Source organism: Salmo salar, chromosome 25 (genome assembly GCF_965601325.2).
Source record: "Salmo salar chromosome 25, fSalSal1, whole genome shotgun sequence".
NCBI lineage: Eukaryota > Metazoa > Chordata > Actinopteri > Salmoniformes > Salmonidae > Salmo > Salmo salar.
The window spans coordinates 37,978,314-37,995,504 of NC_138315.1; the positions used below are offsets into that span (position 1 = coordinate 37,978,314).

Consider the following 17,191-nt stretch of genomic DNA (forward strand, 5'->3'; position numbering starts at 1 on the left):
TATAAAAGCAATTACGACCAGGAATACATCTTTCCCGAAGCGGATCCTTTGTCATGGGATCTTATCCCAGAGGCTGACCTAAAACAACGAGTTTTCCACAGGAAAGGCAGACGGAGCAGCCTACTGGTCAGACTTAGAAGGCGAGCACACCATCCACCGCTTCCGAGCATATTACTCGCCTATGTCCAATCTCTAGATAACAAGGTGGATGAAATTAGGGCACGAGTTGCCTTCCACAGAGACATCAGAGATTGTAACATTCTCTATTTCATGGAAACATGGCTCACTCGGGATATGTTGTCAGTCGGTACAGCCACCTGGTTTCTTCATTCATCGCGCTAACAGAAACAAACATCTCTCTGGTAAGAAGAAGGGCGGAGGTGTATGCCTTATGATTAACGACTCATGGTGTGATCCTAACAACATACAGGAACTCAAGTCCTTTTGTTCACCTGACCTTGAATTCCTTACAATCAAATGCCGACTGCATTATCTTCCAAGAGAATTATCTTCGATTAGTCACAGCCGTGTATATCCCCCCTCAAGCAGATACCTCGTCGGCCCTGAAAGAACTTAACGAAAACTGGAAACCATACATCCTGAGGATGCATTTATTGTAGCTGGGGATTTTAACAAAGCTAACATGAGAACAAGACTTACTAAATTCTATCAGCATATTGAATGCGCGAGCCGAGCTGGTACCATTCTGGATCATTGCTACTCTAACTTCCTAGATGCATACTTCGCCTTCCCCCACCCTGCCTTTGGCAAATCTGACCATAACTCCATTTTGTTGCTCCCAGCCTGTAGACATAAACTAAAACAGGAAACGCCCGTGCTCAGGTCTACACAATGCTCGTCTGACCAATCGGATTACTTCGATCACGTGGACTGGGATATGTTCTGGATAGCCTCAGACAATAACATTGATGTATATGCTGATTCGGTGAGTGAGTTTATTAGCAAGTGCATCGGAGACAATTAAAATCTTTCCTAACCAGAAACCGTGGATTGATGGCAGCATTTGCGCAAAACTGAAAGCGCGAACCACCGCTTTTAATCATGGCAAGGCGACTGGAAACATGACCGAATACAAACAGTGCAGCTTTTCCCTCCGCAAGTCAATAAAACAAGAAAAGAGACAAAGTAGAGTCGCAATTAAACGGCTCAAACACGAGATGTATGTGGCAGGGTCTACTGTCAATCACGGATTGCAAAAAGAAAACCAGCCCCGTCGCGGACATTGACGTCTTGCTCCCAGACAAATTAAACAACTTATTTGCTCGCTTTGAGGACAATACAGTGCCACTGACACAGCCCGCTACCAAAGACTGTGGGCTCTCTTTCTCCGTGGCCAATGTGAGTAAAACATTTAAACGTGTTAACCCTCGCAAGGCTGTCGGCCCAGACGACATCCCTAGCCGTGTCCTCAGAGCATTCACAGGACCAGCTGGCTGGTGTGTTTACGGACATATTCAATCAATGCCTATCCCAGTCTGTTGTCCTCCCATGCTTCAAGATAGCCACCATTGTTCCTGTTCCCAAGAAAGCTAAGGTAACTGAACTAAATGACTATCGCCCCATTGCACTCACTTCTGTCATCATGAACGGCTTTGAGAGACTAGTCAAGGTTCATATCACCTCCACCCTACCTGATACCCTAGACCCACTCCAATTTGCTTACCACCCCAATAGGTCCACTGACGACGCAATCGCCATCACACTGCACACTGCCCTATCCCATCTGGACAAGAGGAATACCTATGTAAGAATGCTGTTCATTGACTGCAGCTCAGCATTTAACACCATAGTACCCTCCAAACTCGTCATTAAGCTCGAGACCCTGGGTCTCAACCCCGCCCTGTGCAACTGGGTCCTGGACTTTCTGACGGGCCGCCCCCAGGTGGTGAAGATAGGAAACAACATCTCCACCCCACTGACCCTCAACACTGGGGCCCCACAAGGGTGCGTTCACAGCCCTCTCCTGTACTCCCTGTTCACCCATGACTGCATGGCCATGCACGCTTCCAACTCAATCATCAAGTTTGCAGACGACACCACAGTGGTAGGCCTGATTACCAATGACGACGAGACGGCCTACAGGGAGGAGGTGAGGGCCCTCGGAGTGTGGTGTCAGGAAAATAACCTCTCACTCAATGTCAACAAAACAAAGGAGATGATCGTGGACTTCAGGAAACAGCAGAGGGAGCACCCCCTCCCCCCCTCCCCATCCACGTGGACGGGACAGTAGTGGAGAAGGTGGAAAGTTTAAGTTCCTCGGCATACACATCACGGACAAACTGAAATGGTCCCCTTACACAGACAGCGTGGTGAAGAAGGCGCAACAGTGCCTCTTCAACCTCAGGAGGCTGATGAAATTTGGCTTGTCATCTAAAACATTAACAAACTTTTACAGATGCACAATCGAGAGCATCCGGGTTGTGTCACCGCCTGGTACGGCAACTGCACCGCCCTCAACCACAAGGCTCTCCAGAGGGTAGTGCAGTCTGCACAACGCATCACCGGGGGCAAACTACCTGCCCTCCAGGACACCTACACCACCTGATGTCACAAGAAGGCCAAAAAGATCATCAAGGACAATAACCACCTGAGCCAGTACCGCTGCATCAAATCTGGGACCGAGAGACTGAAAAACAGCTTCTGTCTCAAGGCCATTAAATAAAGCCACTGTAATAATGTTTACATATCCTACATTACTCATCTCATTTGTATATACTGTATTCTATGCCATCTACTGCATCTTGCCTATGCCGCACGGCCATCGCTCATCCATATAAACTCAGCAAAAAAAGAAACGTCCCTTTTTTAGGACCCGTTCTTTCAAAGATAATTCGTAAAAATCCAAATAACTTCACAGATCTTCATTGTAAAGGGTTTAAACACTGTTTCCTCTGATGCTTGTTCAATGAACTATAAACAATTAACCTCTATGGGCTAGGTGGGACGCTTGCGTCCCACCTACTCAACAGCCAGTTGAATCCTGTTGCGCGTTATTCAAATACCTTAGAAATACTTCAATTTTTCAAAAATATGACTATTTTACACCATTTTAAAGATAAGACTCTCGTTAATCTAACCACACTGTCCGATTTCAAAAAGGCTTTACAACGAAAGCAAAACATTAGATTATGTCAGCAGAGTACCCAGCCAGAAATAATCAGACACCCATTTTTCAAGCTAGCATATAATGTCACATAAACCCAAACCACAGCTAAATGTAGCACTAACCTTTGATGATCTTCATCAGATGACAATCCTAGGACATTATGTTATACAATACATGCATGTTTTGTTCAATCAAGTTCATATTTATATCAAAAACCAGCTTTTTACATTAGCATGTGACTAGCATTCCCACCGAACACTGCCGGTGAATTTACTAAATTACTCACGATAAACGTTCACAAAAAGCATAACAATTATTTTAAGAATTATAGATACAGAACTCCTCTATGCACTCGATATGTCTGATTTTAAAATAGCTTTTCGGTGAAAGCACATTTTGCAATATTCTCAGTAGATAGCCCGGCATCACAGGGCTAGCTATTTAGACACCCAGCAAGTTTAGCACTCATTAAAGTCAGATTTACTATAAGAAAAATATTATTACCTTTGTTGTCTTCGTCAGAATGCACTCCCAGGACTTCTACTTCAATAACAAATGTTGGTTTGGTCAAAAATAATCCATCGTTATATCCAAACAGCGGTGTTTTGTTTGTGCGTTCAAGACACTATCCTAAAGCGTAAATAAGGGTGGCGAGCATGGCGCAATTCGTGACAAAAAAATTCCAAATATTCCATTACCGTACTTCGAAGCATGTCAAACGCTGTTTAAAATCAATTTTTATGCCATTTTTCTCATAAAAAAGCGATAATATTCCGACCGGGAATCTGCGTTTAGGTAAACAGACAAAAGAAAAGAAAGCATTCGGTCGACGCGGGCACGCGCCTAAGCCCATAGTACATAGTACTTTAAGGAATACCTAGGATAGGATAAAGTAATCCTTCTAACCCCCCCCCCCCCCCCTTAAAAGATTTAGATGCACTATTGTAAAGTGGTTGTTCCACTGGATATCATAAGGTGAATGCACCAATTTGTAAGTCGCTCTGGATAAGAGCGTCTGCTAAATGACTTAAATGTAAATGTAAATGTAAATGTACTCTGAGTGGCCACTTGCCAAAAGCGATAAAGTGTTTCAGCCAGAGCCTGCCTCGATATCGTTCAGCTTTTTCCCGGGCTCTGAGAGCCTATGGAAGCCGTAGGAAGTGTCATGTTATTGCACAGATCCTCAGTTTTCAATAAAAAGAGCCAAGATGAAACACTACTTCTCAGACAGGCCACTTCCTGCATGAAATCTTCTCAGGTTTTTGCCTGCCATATGAGTTCTGTTATACTCACAGACACCATTCAAACAGTTTTAGAAACTTTAGGGTGTTTTCTATCCAAAGCCAATAATTATATGCATATTCTAGTTACTGGGCAGGAGTAGTAACCAGATTAAATCGGGTACATTTTTTATCCGGCTGTGTCAATACTGCCCCCTAGCCCTAACAGGTTAATGAACATGCACATATGGAACGGTTGTTAAGACACTAACAGTTTACAGACGGTAGGCAATTAAAGTTATGAAAACTTAGGACACTAAAGAGGCCTTTCTACTGATTCTGAAAAACACCAAAAGAAAGATGCCCAGGGTTCCTGCTCATCCACTTGAATGTGCATTTCGCATGCTGCAAGGAGGCATGAGGAGTGCAGATGTGGCCAGAGCAAAAAATTGCAATGTCCGTACTGTGAGACGCCTAAAACAGCGCTATAGGGAGACAGGACAGACAGCTGATTGTCCTCGCAGTGGCAGACCACATGTAACAACACCTGCACAGGATCGGTATATCCGAATATCACACCTGCGGGACAGGTACAGGATGGCAACAACAACTGCCCGAGTTACACCAGGAATGCACAATCCCTCCGTCAGTGCTCAGACTGTCCGCAATAGGCTGAGAGAGGCTGGACTGAGGGCTTGTAGGCCTGTTGTAAGGCAGGTCCTCACCAGACATCACCGGCAACAACGTCGCCTATGGGCACAAACCCACCGTCGCTTGACCAGACAGGACTGGCAAAAAGTGCTCTTCACTGACGAGTCGCAGTTTTGTCTCACCAGGGGTGAGGGTTCGTTACACCGAGGCCTGTACTCTGGAGCGGGATCGATTTGGAGGTGGTCTGGGGCGGTGTGTCACAGCATGATCGGACGGAGCTTGTTGTCATTGCAGGCCATCTCAATGCTGTGCGTTACAGGGAAGACATCATCCTCCCTCATGTGGTACCCTTCCTGCAGGCTCATCCTGACATGACCCTCCAGCATGATAATGCCACCAGCCATACTGCTCATTCTGTGGTTGATTTCCTGTAAGACAGGATTGTCAGTGTTCTGCCATGGCCATCGAAGAGCCCGGATCTCAATCCCATTGAGTACGTCTGGGACCTGTTGGATCGGAGGGTGAGGGCTAGGGCCATTCCCCCAAGAAATGTCTGGGAACTTGCAGGTGCCTTGGTGGAAGAGTGGTGTAACATCTCACAGCAAGAACTGGCAAATCTGGTGCAGTCCATGAGGAGGAGATGCACTGCAGTACATTACCTTTTTGGGATAGGGGGCAGCATTCAGAATTTTGGATGAAAAGTATGCCCAAAGTAAACTGCCTGCTACTCAGGCCCGGAAGCTAGGATATGCATATAATTGGTAGATTCGGATAGAAAACACTCTAAAGTTTCTAAAACTGTTAAAATAATGTCTGTGAGTATAACATAACTTATTTGGCAGGCAAAACCCCGAGGACAATCCATCCAGGAAAATGTTTTTTTGATGTGACTCTGTTTTCAATTGATTTCTATAGGAACCTAGATTTCTGTGGCACTTGGTTGCAGTTCCTATTGCTTCCACTAGGTGTCAACAGTCTTTAGAAATTGGTTGATGTTTTTCTTTAGAGAAATGAAGAAGTACGGCAGTTCAGAACGAGGGTCCAGCCAAGTGCTCTCTAATGTTTTGATGCGCGCTCCAGGTCATGCGCTTCACGTTGTTTTTATCCGGTATTGAACACCGTTTATCCCGTCTTAAATTTGATCGGTTATTTACGATTTAAAATACCTAAAGTTGGATTAGGAAAGTTGTTTGAAATGTTTGAACAGCGTTTACAGGTAACTTATTAGATATTTTGTAGTCATGCTGGGCGAGTTGGAACAGGTGTTTTTCTGAATCAAACGCGCCAAATAAATGGACATTTTGGAGATATAACGAAGGAATTACAAAAGGACCATTTGTGATGTTTATGGGACATATTGGAGTGCCAACAGAAGAAGTTCTTCAAAGGTAAGGCATGAATTATATTGTTATTTCTGAGTTTTGTGTCGTGCCTGGCGGGTTGAAATCTGATTTTCATGTGTTGGTATGCTGGGCGCTGTCCTCAGATAATTGCATGGTTTGCTTTCGCCGTAAAGCCTTTTTAAAATCTGACACGGTGGCTAGATGAATAAGAAGTTAAGCTTTAATTTGGTGTATTGTACTTGTGAATGTAGAAAAGTTAAATATTTCTAATAATTTGTTGGGAATTTCGCGCTATGCAATTTCACCGGATGTTGTGAAAACGTTCCGCTAGCGGAACCCCTATCCATAACTTAATGCAGCTGGTGGCTACACCAGATACTGACAGTTACTTTTGATTTTGACCCCCTTTGTTCAGGGACACATTATTCCATGTCTGTTTGTCACATGTCTGTTTATGTCTCAGTTGTTTTATCTAATATTCATGCAAAATAAACACAGTTGACAGCGAGACAACGTTTCTTTTTTTTTGCTGAGTATATTTATATGTACATATTCTTATTCACCCCTTTACATTTGTGTGTATAAGGTAGTTGTTGTGGAATTGTTAGATTACTTGTTAGATATTACTGCATTGTCGGAACTAGAAGCATTTCGCTACACTAGCATTAACATCTGCTAACCATGTGTATGTGACCAATAAAATTTGACTTGATTTGTTTGATTTGATTTACTGCTCTTGTGGTGGTGTCAGATATGCAAAGAAAGTAAATCATTTGACATCAAATGTGATAAAGCTGACCAGGGGCAGACTGGGACAAGGATTCTGCCCTGTAATTTTATCCACACCAGCCCACTTCACTGCATGCACACCATCTCGTCAACCCACTCACCCAGTCTGTCTGTGTTAAGCCTTATGTTATTAAAACCAAGCTAACAACTTGGGCTATATTGCAAATTAGTGCCTGTCATATGTGTTCCCCTGAATCAACACCTACCCTAAGTATGAATTACTGTTACCGGACTTTTCCCCTGGTGTTACTGGTACCACTAACTTTGACAGTGGGTGGCACGAGCCCTTGATTTGGTCGATGAGTAATCATCTGATAAAGTAATTCATAGTGTTTTATTAAGAAGTATCATAAATAGACTACTGAGCTATTTAAGAAACAAGTTGTTTCATCTAACACGTCCAAGCAGGAATGGATGATTCAAGATATTTTGGTGGGCAACCTAATCCAGTGATTGTCATGAAGTTTGGGTTGACAATTAGTTGATAGTTGCTATTTTACTGTCAAAATAGGACTCCAGAATATCCTGATCTTGTTGTTCAATAGAGATTAATTACATGGATATTTTTGTGCACTAACTAATATCATAGGCTAATTAATTTGGGGAAGTTTTATTAGTCGTATGTGCAGGATGCACATGGTATACACCGTCCAACTAAACACTTACTTGCAACTTCCTTCTCGACAATGCAACAACAATAAGAAAATAAGAAAAGATAAGAATACGAACATAAAGTTAATGGCTCAGTAGAATAGAATAAATGTTTTAGCATAAGTATAATACAGGGCACAATTTATAGTACAATATTTACACGTGTATCAGGGAAGGGGGGAATTGGGGGGCAAGTGTTTAAATTGTGCAGTATCAGCAATTGTAAATACGATTCTGGTATCAGCAGTTGTGATATGTGTGAGTGAGCGCCTGTGTGCTGTTCACTGCAGCTAGCGACTGGAACGAGCCGCAACAAACACTCAAACTGGACAGTTTTATCTCAATCTCTTCATTCAAAGACTCAATCATGGACACTTACTGACAGTTGTGGCTGCTTTGTGTGATGTATTGTTGTCTCTACCTTCTTGCCATTTGTGCTGTTGTCTGTGCCCAATAATGTTTGTACCCTGTTTTGTGCTGCTATCATGTTGTGTTGCTGCCATGTGTTGTCATGTTGTATTGCAACCATGCTGTGTTGTCATGTGTTGCTGCCATGCTATGTTGTTCAAATCAAAAATCAAAATCAAATCAAATCAAATGTATTTATATAGCCCTTCGTACATCAGCTGATATCTCAAAGTGCTGTACAGAAACCCAGCCTAAAACCCCAAACAGCAAGCAATGCATGTGAAAGAAGCACGGTGGCTAGGAAAAACTCCCTAGGAAAAACTCTCTAGAAAGGCCAAAAACCTAGGAAGAAACCTAGAGAGGAACCAGGCTATGAGGGGTGGCCAGTCCTCTTCTGGCTGTGCAGGGTGGATATTATAACAGAACATGGTCAAGATGTTAAAATGTTCATAAATGACCAGCATGGTCAAATAATAATAATCATAGTAGTTGTCGAGGGTGCAACAAGCACGTCCGGTGAACAGGTCAGGGTTCCATAGCCGCAGGCAGAACAGTTGAGACTGGAGCAGCAGCACGGCCAGGTGGACTGGGGACAGCAATCATACCAGGTAGTCCTGAGGCATGGTCCTAGGGCTCAGGTCCTCCTGTCTTAGGTTTCTCTTTATGTAGTGTTGTCTCTCTTGTCGTGATGCGTGTTTTGTCCTATTTTTTTTATTTAATGTATTTATATTTTTAATCCCAGCCCCGCAGGAGGCCTTTTGCCTTCTAGTAGGCCGTCATTGTAAATAAGAATTTGTTCTTAACTGACTTGCCTAGTTAAAGGCTAAATAAAAATAAAATAAATGCAAATCTAAACTGTCTCTGAGCCTGTTGGTATCAGACCTCATGCTCTGATACTGTCTGCCCGACAGTACGGGAGAGAACATCTCATGGCTGGGATGTGTGGGGTCCTTTGATGCTACGTAACTTCCTCAGGCACCATTTCAAGTAGATGTCCTGGAAGGTGGGAACACGTCCCCAGTGATGGTTTGGCTGTCTTCACCACCAGCTTCCGGTCGTGGATGGAGCAACTCGCGTACCAGGCTGGGATGCAACCGGTCAAGACGGTCTCTATGGTGCAGTGGTAGTATTACTAGAGAGGACTTTGGGTGGCATGCCGAATTTCTTCAGCCGTCTTAGGAAGTAATGGAACTGTTGCGCCCTCTTTATCTGGTGTTGGTGGTCCATGTCAAAACACATGAACTAGATCGCTAACTCTAAATATAATACCCACTGCTAGTAGCAGTGGATGTATTCATCCAACAGTAAATGTAATGTCCTTTAAAAACGTTGCAGTTGTAGGCTACTACCACGAGACCTATAGTCTTATCCTCGCAACAGCCATTGCACATTTCACGCATGCTGCTCCATATCTCAAAGCCATATCAAATATCTTGGTTGTAAAATAGTAGCTATTGAGCTGGATATTGAGAAATTCAAATTATACCTTCAGAAAGCTGAGACCCTGTTCTCTTTGACAGGGACAAGGGGACAAATCTTCCAAAATTGTGTTTTTCCCACAATTGCATTTTGAAATGTTGTGCCCTCGCAGGGGCAGATACTTTCAATACAGGAATCATAAGAATAATACACTTCACTTTTTGACCAAATCATGGCTTTAGCCGCCCAAAAATAGGACGTTTTGAGTGAGGTTACAATGTATAATGTGCTCTTTCTACGTTAATAGGCACACTTTCTGTTTTTTACAATCCATGATCTAACTGATGACAGAGTCGGAGCAGGTCTCTTTGCTGATGCCGCTTTTGACGTTAAATGTGAGTTTGAGTAACCTCAGCTCAGCCTATCAGAAACCCAGGCCGGCCAATCTTGGTAGGGGGGCAGGCCGTTGCCCACTGATCAGCCAAAGGCTCATTATAGATTAGAATAACAGAGAAATTGCACAAACATCTTACTAATTAAATATTTACAGGCCCATTGGTCACCTTTTTCATTATTTAATTTTTTATTAAAAATATATATTTTGTGTGTGTCAATTTTGACCAGCCCATTCAACAAAAAAATGGTCTAGCCCAACTGACATTTGCCAGAGTTGCCAGAGGACCAATCCGCCCCTGAAGCTGACCTTAAAATTAAATAAACATTTATTGACTTCCACAATTTTCCCTTAACATTCACAAATCCTTGAAATTGCTTCGTCCGAGTAAGCCCTAAATGGACCCTGGTAGGTTAATTTATGATCATATACCCCCTCCCAGTGCATGTACTTGATATTACAGGTGAAGAGGACATGAACGATGATGTTTTGTTCAACAGTTTATTGAAAAATCCCTCCTTCCGGTATTGATTTCCCTTAGCTGAACATGTCAAAGGATGGAAACAATTAACTACATATTTCAATAGCTATACAATATATATTTTTTTTTTTCAGAAATCAATCAATGTTTCTGGTTTTCTGAAAGACCAATTTATGCCCATAATGCATTCCTACCATCTTCGTGACAATAGGTACAATGATGCAAAAGTGTAAGAATGGTGCTAAATTCAGACCTTCAACTCCTGAGTACATACCTTTGTCTCCTGAATACAAACCAAGTAATCTTATTTTTAGGTCTTCTTGCTCTCTTGAGAATATTGAAATGGGGTCAGTCGCCAGTGGTGAGCGAGCTGAGGTTGAGCCAGACCAGGATGAAATGGGCCTAACTGCGGCGACAGGTGTGGTTGAGACTTCCAACGTTTGCCCTGTGAATGTTCCCAAAGAAGATTTTTTAAAAGAGTGGATTCCTGCTTTTTGGCCGACCCATACGTTTTGTCAAGCTGGGTAAAAAACAAACTAGGAATGGTTACAAAAACTAGGAAAGTTTAGAGAAGTGGAATTGTTTAGATTTTTTGTACATCCTCTGCCCAGAAGATGCGGTGCTTCACACGGCTCGGGGTTCAACCTGTGGCGTGCTTTGCACACCATGAACAGGGCGCCACTCAAAGGGGTGATCAGTGGGGTAGCGTTCAGTGTCGAGGTGGATCAAATTAAAAAATAATATTCCTGGTGATTCTGACAACCGCAGTTTGGTGAGACGTAGACCCGGTGGTAATGGCAAGACTGAGAATACCATCTGTATTGTTGAGCTTTGACACAGAGTTTCTACATGATAAGGTCAGGTTAGATTATATTTGCTATTCTATGAGGGCCTATGTTTCCGAACCCGCTACAGTGCTTTAGGTGCCAAGGATTCGGACATGTTGCAGCAGTGTGTAGAAGGGAGATCCCAAGATGTGAGAAAGTTGCAGGAGGGCATAGTCAGAGGGAGTGTACAGTTGGAATAGAGAAAGCACTGTGTGTCAACATGCACAGGTGAGAGAGCGACAGGTTGAGATTGCCAGAGTTCGAGTTGGGCAAAAATGTTCCTATGCTGAGGCAATGAAGAGACTAGAGGATAGCCCAAGGGTGAGTGATTCGACTGTGAGTCCCCCAGTGAGTGGGCCTGAAAAGAGAGGTCCAAAGAGGATGAATTTTTGTATTTTATTTATTTAATCTTTATTTAACTAGGTAAGTCAGTTAAGAACCAATTCTTATTTACAATGATGGCCTACACCGGCCAAACCCGGACGACACTGGGACAATTGTGCCCCGCCCTATGGGACTCCCAATCACGGCCGGTTGTGATTCAGCCTGGATTTGAACCAGGGTGTCTGTAGTGATGCCTCTAGCACTGAGATGCAGCGCCTTAGGCCGCTGATTTCTTGCATTTATAGCCATGGTGATCAAATGCATTGTGCTGTTGGAGCGAAAATCACAGAAGATATGTGGTAGTTGCAGCAGCAGGGAAATATTTGGGGGTGAGAGATTTAAGTGCTGAAGGGCTATAGGAAGATGGTGTAGGACCTTTTTGGGCCAAAGTAGTGGGTAGTGTATCGGTGCATGGTTAGATAGTGGTGCAATTTAAGACTTTCCCATTCCCCTTTTTCTTGATGTTTGTGACCAAAATGTGCTATCCGCACTCTGACCTGCGACAGGCAGCAAAACACAACACAGCGTCTATTCTTCCGGAAAGCCACACGAAGAAGATATTCGTGACAAGCGAGTCATCTGATCTACGTTAGAGCAAGGGGAATTATGTTGCTGGAAAATCGCCGACGGATGGAGACTTTATTCAGCGTAGCGTTTATCTTCTGCTCGGCTTTTACGGCAGGTAAAACATGGAAATCTTTTATCTGATTATTTAGCTACTGATCTAGATCTTTTCCTGGAAATGATCTCATGCAGATACTATAACGTTAACGAGTCCTTTGCATTAATGAAAACGGTAACGTTAGCTAAGAGGCACTAACAGTTTTAGATAGCTAACGTAAACGCTAAAGAAATGACTTTAAAGAACACTTCCAATCGTGTTGATATAAATATTGTTGGCAATTTGTGGCAAGCCGTGTCTTTCCCTTATAAATATGTTAGAACGCTGAAATACTGCTTTTCAGTTGGGCTAATTTCCCTAGCTTGCTAGTAAGCTAACTTGACAGCAACCACCACCGAACTGGAACGACAAACATCAGCTAACATGATGAGCCATTTCCCGCAGTTTTACCCCTTTTGTTGTTATGCACAACAATATCTAGCAATATGGCTATGGTTCATTGTAAGCTGTCTTGCTAACCAGACTCACAGGGGAGCGACTCAGCTAGCCAGCTGTATCATGTGACATACAGCATTCATTAGTCGGATTGCGTTGCTAAACGTTTGGTGTATTGCAAATCGTTTACTCCAAACGGAAGACGTTTTGAACGATAACGAGAGTTTATATTGGAAAAACTCAGGTAGGTCCCTCCACGTTTCGTTCTGTTTGGTTCCTAAAGTCACCATTGCAAAACGTTTGCAACTGTCAAAACGTTTTGCATCGGCATCCGACTAATGAATACACACCATATTCGCTTAACTTCCTCAAAAATCCTTCTTCTTTCCCAGTCACGAGACTCCGGCTAATTAACTAGCTACTGTAGCCTGGCATTCCCATTCATGAAATGGGTGTCTTTCACAGTTTGTAATTAACAGTCAAGTGGGAGCAAATGGCAACACCATACTGTCAGAACCCACCTAGATGAAGCTCCATAGTCATATTGTAATGGAGCAGGTCTCGAACCCTCGACCTTCTAGCCCGAAGTCCAGCGCGCTATCGACTGTGCCGCAAAAGTATGCTGCGCGGCAGATTCGATATTCGCGTTTATAAATCCAGGGTCTTTACACTATGATGTAGACCTAGGTATGTGGCCCTGGTGTCCCCTCCACCTACACCGTATTGAACTCCAAACAGTAGTTAGCTTTGATAAGTAGAAGTTGTTTATAGACAATATTATTTGAACCAAACCAATTCCTTCTGTTTTCCCTCAGGCGTTCAGGGGGACAGCCTCACCATATTGCAGGCCCCTGGGTATGTGTCCTTCCAAAAGGGAGACTGGCCAATCTCAGGGGAGAAGATTCCAGATATGGTGGCTCTGACTATGGGTTTCTCTGTCCAGGAGGTACACATACACTTTAGAGGTCTTCACGGGTCCAACAATTTGGACCAGGACCCGAGGACAATCAGACCTGACCCGAATGGACCCGATCATTGAAAAAAATACAATGGAGACTCAAACAGACCCTAGAACAATCAGACCGAAGGACAACTTGACCTAGACCAGTATCGACCACACCCGATTGGACCCCAACATTATGTTTATCAGCCAAGTTGCTCTTCTGCTTAACAAATAGGTCTTTATATTATATTGACCAGGCCTTCTATAAGTCAATAAATTACCCTTATTCACATAAAATAAATATGCTATAGGCTATGCAGAGCTGTGGTCAGGTCCACTCTGGTCTATCAGCTGCAGTTACATAGAACCGATGACAATCAAACAGTACCTGACCCGGACCGGAGGGACAAGTTTGAATTTTGGGATTAGGTCTCAGGTATATCGGGTCCACTCGGACCCGTGAAGACCCACACAGGCGCATATCCTATGTTTGAACAGGTGCGCAAGCCTCTGGTATTTTCCATGATACTCTAACATCTGTGTTTGTAGGATCTCTCCTGGCCAGGCCTCCGGGCAGGTCAGTTGTTCCAGCGTCCCAGGGCCAATGTGCTGGTGGTGGTGAGGGGGGTGGACAGCCTGGTCCTGCCCCAGAATGTGGCCTCCTACCCCTTGGAGAACGTGAGTGAGGCTCCCCATCAGGGGTGATGGTTGAGCAGCAGCAGCGTTTTAATTTGAATGAGATTCTTCACCAAGGCTCTGTTATTAATAACTCCTCCCTTGTTTCCTCTCTCCTCCAGCCGGTACCCTTCACCCTGGACAGTGTGGCTGAGACGGTTCATTCTCTCTTTGCTGAGGACACTCCTGTGGTCCTCCAGCTGGCCCCTAGTGAGGAGGTACTGTATGGACCAGCACACGTGTAAAGGTTTCTTTATACCGAGGGTTTGTATGTGCGGGGGGATAGTAATGTTATCAAATAAAAATGTATTTGTCACGTGCGCCGATACAACAGGTGTAGTAGACCTTACTGTGAAATGCTGACTTACAAGCCCTTAACCAACAATGCAGTTGCTTAGGAGCCCGTGAAACGTCAGCCATCCCCTCCGGCGCCATTATTATATATGTGTGTGTGTGTGTGTGTGTGTGTGTCTACAGAGGCTGTACATGCTGGGGAAGGCCAACGCGGTGTTTGAGGACCTGCCTGTGACCCTGCAGCAGATCCGTTCTCGTCTCTCCCAGGATGGCTCCGTGCTGGCCTCCCTGCCACTTAACTCCCTCAACCGCAACGCTGAGGTAACATGCATAACTAGTGCTGGTTCTATCTGCGTCCCTCAGTTAAAGTGAATAAGGGTTGGTTGATCTCTGAACTCTGACCTTCTTCCTCTCTTCTTATAGGCTGATCTGCTCTTCCTGTCTGAGGTCCAGGTTCTACATGACATCACTGCCCTGGTAAGACTGAATATGTTGTTTGTTGGGCACATGGGGAATTAGATCATTTCAACGCTGGTCGTCTGTTGTGGCTAACCCCCTCACCCTCATGTAGCTGCAGAGACACCGGCACCTGGCCCAGGATCACTCCCCTGACCTGTACTCCCTGGAGCTGTCTGGCCTGGAGGAGCTGGGCCGTCGCTACGGACAGGACTCCCCTCAGTATCGAGACGCCACTGCCATCCTGGCCAACGTCCTACAGAAGGTAAGCACAGTGTTTCCCCTAGGATTTATTTCAGCAGCGGTGGCAGAGTTTGCGGGGGGGGGGGTCTTCCTGGGGCATCTATATATCAAATAAAATGGTTAGTGGCAGTGGCACGAGTAGTGTTTCTGGGTTTTTAATGGATATACGTGAACACCTGTTTGTCATCTCTCGCTCTCTCTCTCCTGTGCTGTAGTTTGGTGAGGACGTGTTTGGTCTCTATGGTGACAGTGCGGTGGTCGAGGTTGTCACGGTGAAGAGCTTTGAGGCACCATTGACCAGGAAGTCCCGCTCCATCCTGGAGTCCAAACAGATTGTATGTTTGTTTATATTAGCTTCATCTGCCCAGATCTTCTGTTTTTATGTTTTATGTACATATCTATGTATCAGTGGAGGCTGGTGGGAGGAGCTATAGGAGGATGTCTCATTGTAATGGCTGGAATGGAGTCAAATGTGTTTTCTATATTTTTGATATTGTTCCATTTATTCCATTCCAGCCATTACAATGAACTTGTCCTCCTATAGCTCCTCCCAACAGCCTCCTCTATTGTGTATATATTTATGTATCAAACCATGAGCATATTTAGATGCCTGGAATTTTATACTTCATAGATGAGATTTGCAACTACTGAAATCCTCTCTTTCCTCCTTTCCCTCCTCATCCCACAGAGTAACCCTGGCAGTCCCTATAACCTGGCCTATAAGTATAACTTTAATTATGCAGTGATCTTCAACATCGTGCTGTGGCTGATGATCATCCTTGCCCTGGCTGTCATTGTCATCTCATACAATCTGTGGAACATGGACCCAGGATATGACAGCATCATCTACAGGATGACTAATCAGAAGATCAGGTTGGACTGAGGTCCGCCCAGCAACACTCCAGCCCTCCAATTAGCCCTCTCCTAGTGGAAGTTTATTGTTTTTATTGTTTTGTGTGGAAAATAAAGATGTGGAGCTGAATGGAGTCTTAGCCCCTACTCTCTAGGTACTTGTTTAGATCTGAGATGGTTGGATAGGTATAAGCAATATGGTGAAAATAATTCCACCCAGCTTGGTATATAAGCCATGGTCGAACTAATTATAAACCAAATAGCGTATACATATCCAAACTCAGATATACACAAGGTGATAGGGGTTGATTGTGGACTGAGGAGTAGACATCAGAATAGCAGTTGTTCAGGTGAAGGTAATAGTTTAATCCAATATGTATGACATGTATGTGATGTGAGTTGCAGTTCACTGTAATGTCACTGGTTAGCTCCTTTTGAGAAAGTACTGCGAAGGTTGACTACAGTTTAATGCTGAATTGTAACACTGTAGAGCTGTGTCTGAAGCCTAGTCCTGTACCTTCTATCCCACACTTCACATTTCTTATGAGTCCACAGTAGTTGTCCTACTTCCATGGTGATTGCAAATGTCCTGTTTTATTTTTATTGTAAAGCCCTAAAAGACAGAATTATATGGTGTGTGTGTGATGTAAATTATTGTATTTTTTGAGATATGAAACTTAAGTTAAAGTGAAATGTGTATATATTGAAGTTAGAAAATATCTTGACTAAACTGCTGTATTGGTATGGTGAGAAGGTCTGTTGCATGAATTTTGCAGTTGTGTGATGACATGAAACAGGAAAATATTATGTAAAATATGGGCAATAAATGATTTAAAATCTTAAGTTTGTGTACTTCAATCAGCAAATTGAATTAACATGTTTATTAAACCACTATAGTCTACAGAAACCATTTGTACATTGGCACAAATGACCTTGGATAAATTGTCCCAGTTAGTCTTAGTAAATGTGTCACTCAG

At 43.6% G+C, this 17,191-nt stretch overlaps 1 protein-coding gene across 1 annotated transcript; it reads left to right on the forward strand.

Moving 5' to 3' along the window:
• Positions 1 to 12,219: 12,219 nt before the first annotated feature.
• Positions 12,220 to 17,057, forward strand: LOC106586710 (renin receptor). Its single transcript, XM_014174266.3, has 9 exons — positions 12,220 to 12,376; positions 13,567 to 13,697; positions 14,244 to 14,372; positions 14,492 to 14,587; positions 14,847 to 14,984; positions 15,087 to 15,140; positions 15,235 to 15,384; positions 15,578 to 15,697; positions 16,051 to 17,057. The coding sequence occupies exons 1-9, from the start codon at positions 12,301 to 12,303 to the stop codon at positions 16,243 to 16,245; spliced, it is 1,089 nt and encodes a 362-aa protein (XP_014029741.1). The 5' UTR covers positions 12,220 to 12,300; the 3' UTR covers positions 16,246 to 17,057.
• The last annotated feature ends 134 nt before the right edge of the window (positions 17,058 to 17,191 follow it).

What these genes read in the sequence shown, in the direction of transcription:
- LOC106586710 (XM_014174266.3), top strand. Translation starts at nt 12,301, where the DNA reads ATGTTGCTGGAAAATCGCCGACGGATGGAGACTTTATTCAGCGTAGCG. An exon ending in TGGGTTTCTCTGTCCAGGAG is followed by an intron (nt 13,698 to 14,243) that starts GTACACATACAC and finishes CTGTGTTTGTAG; the next exon opens with GATCTCTCCTGGCCAGGCCT. An exon ending in AGCTGGCCCCTAGTGAGGAG is followed by an intron (nt 14,588 to 14,846) that starts GTACTGTATGGA and finishes GTGTGTCTACAG; the next exon opens with AGGCTGTACATGCTGGGGAA.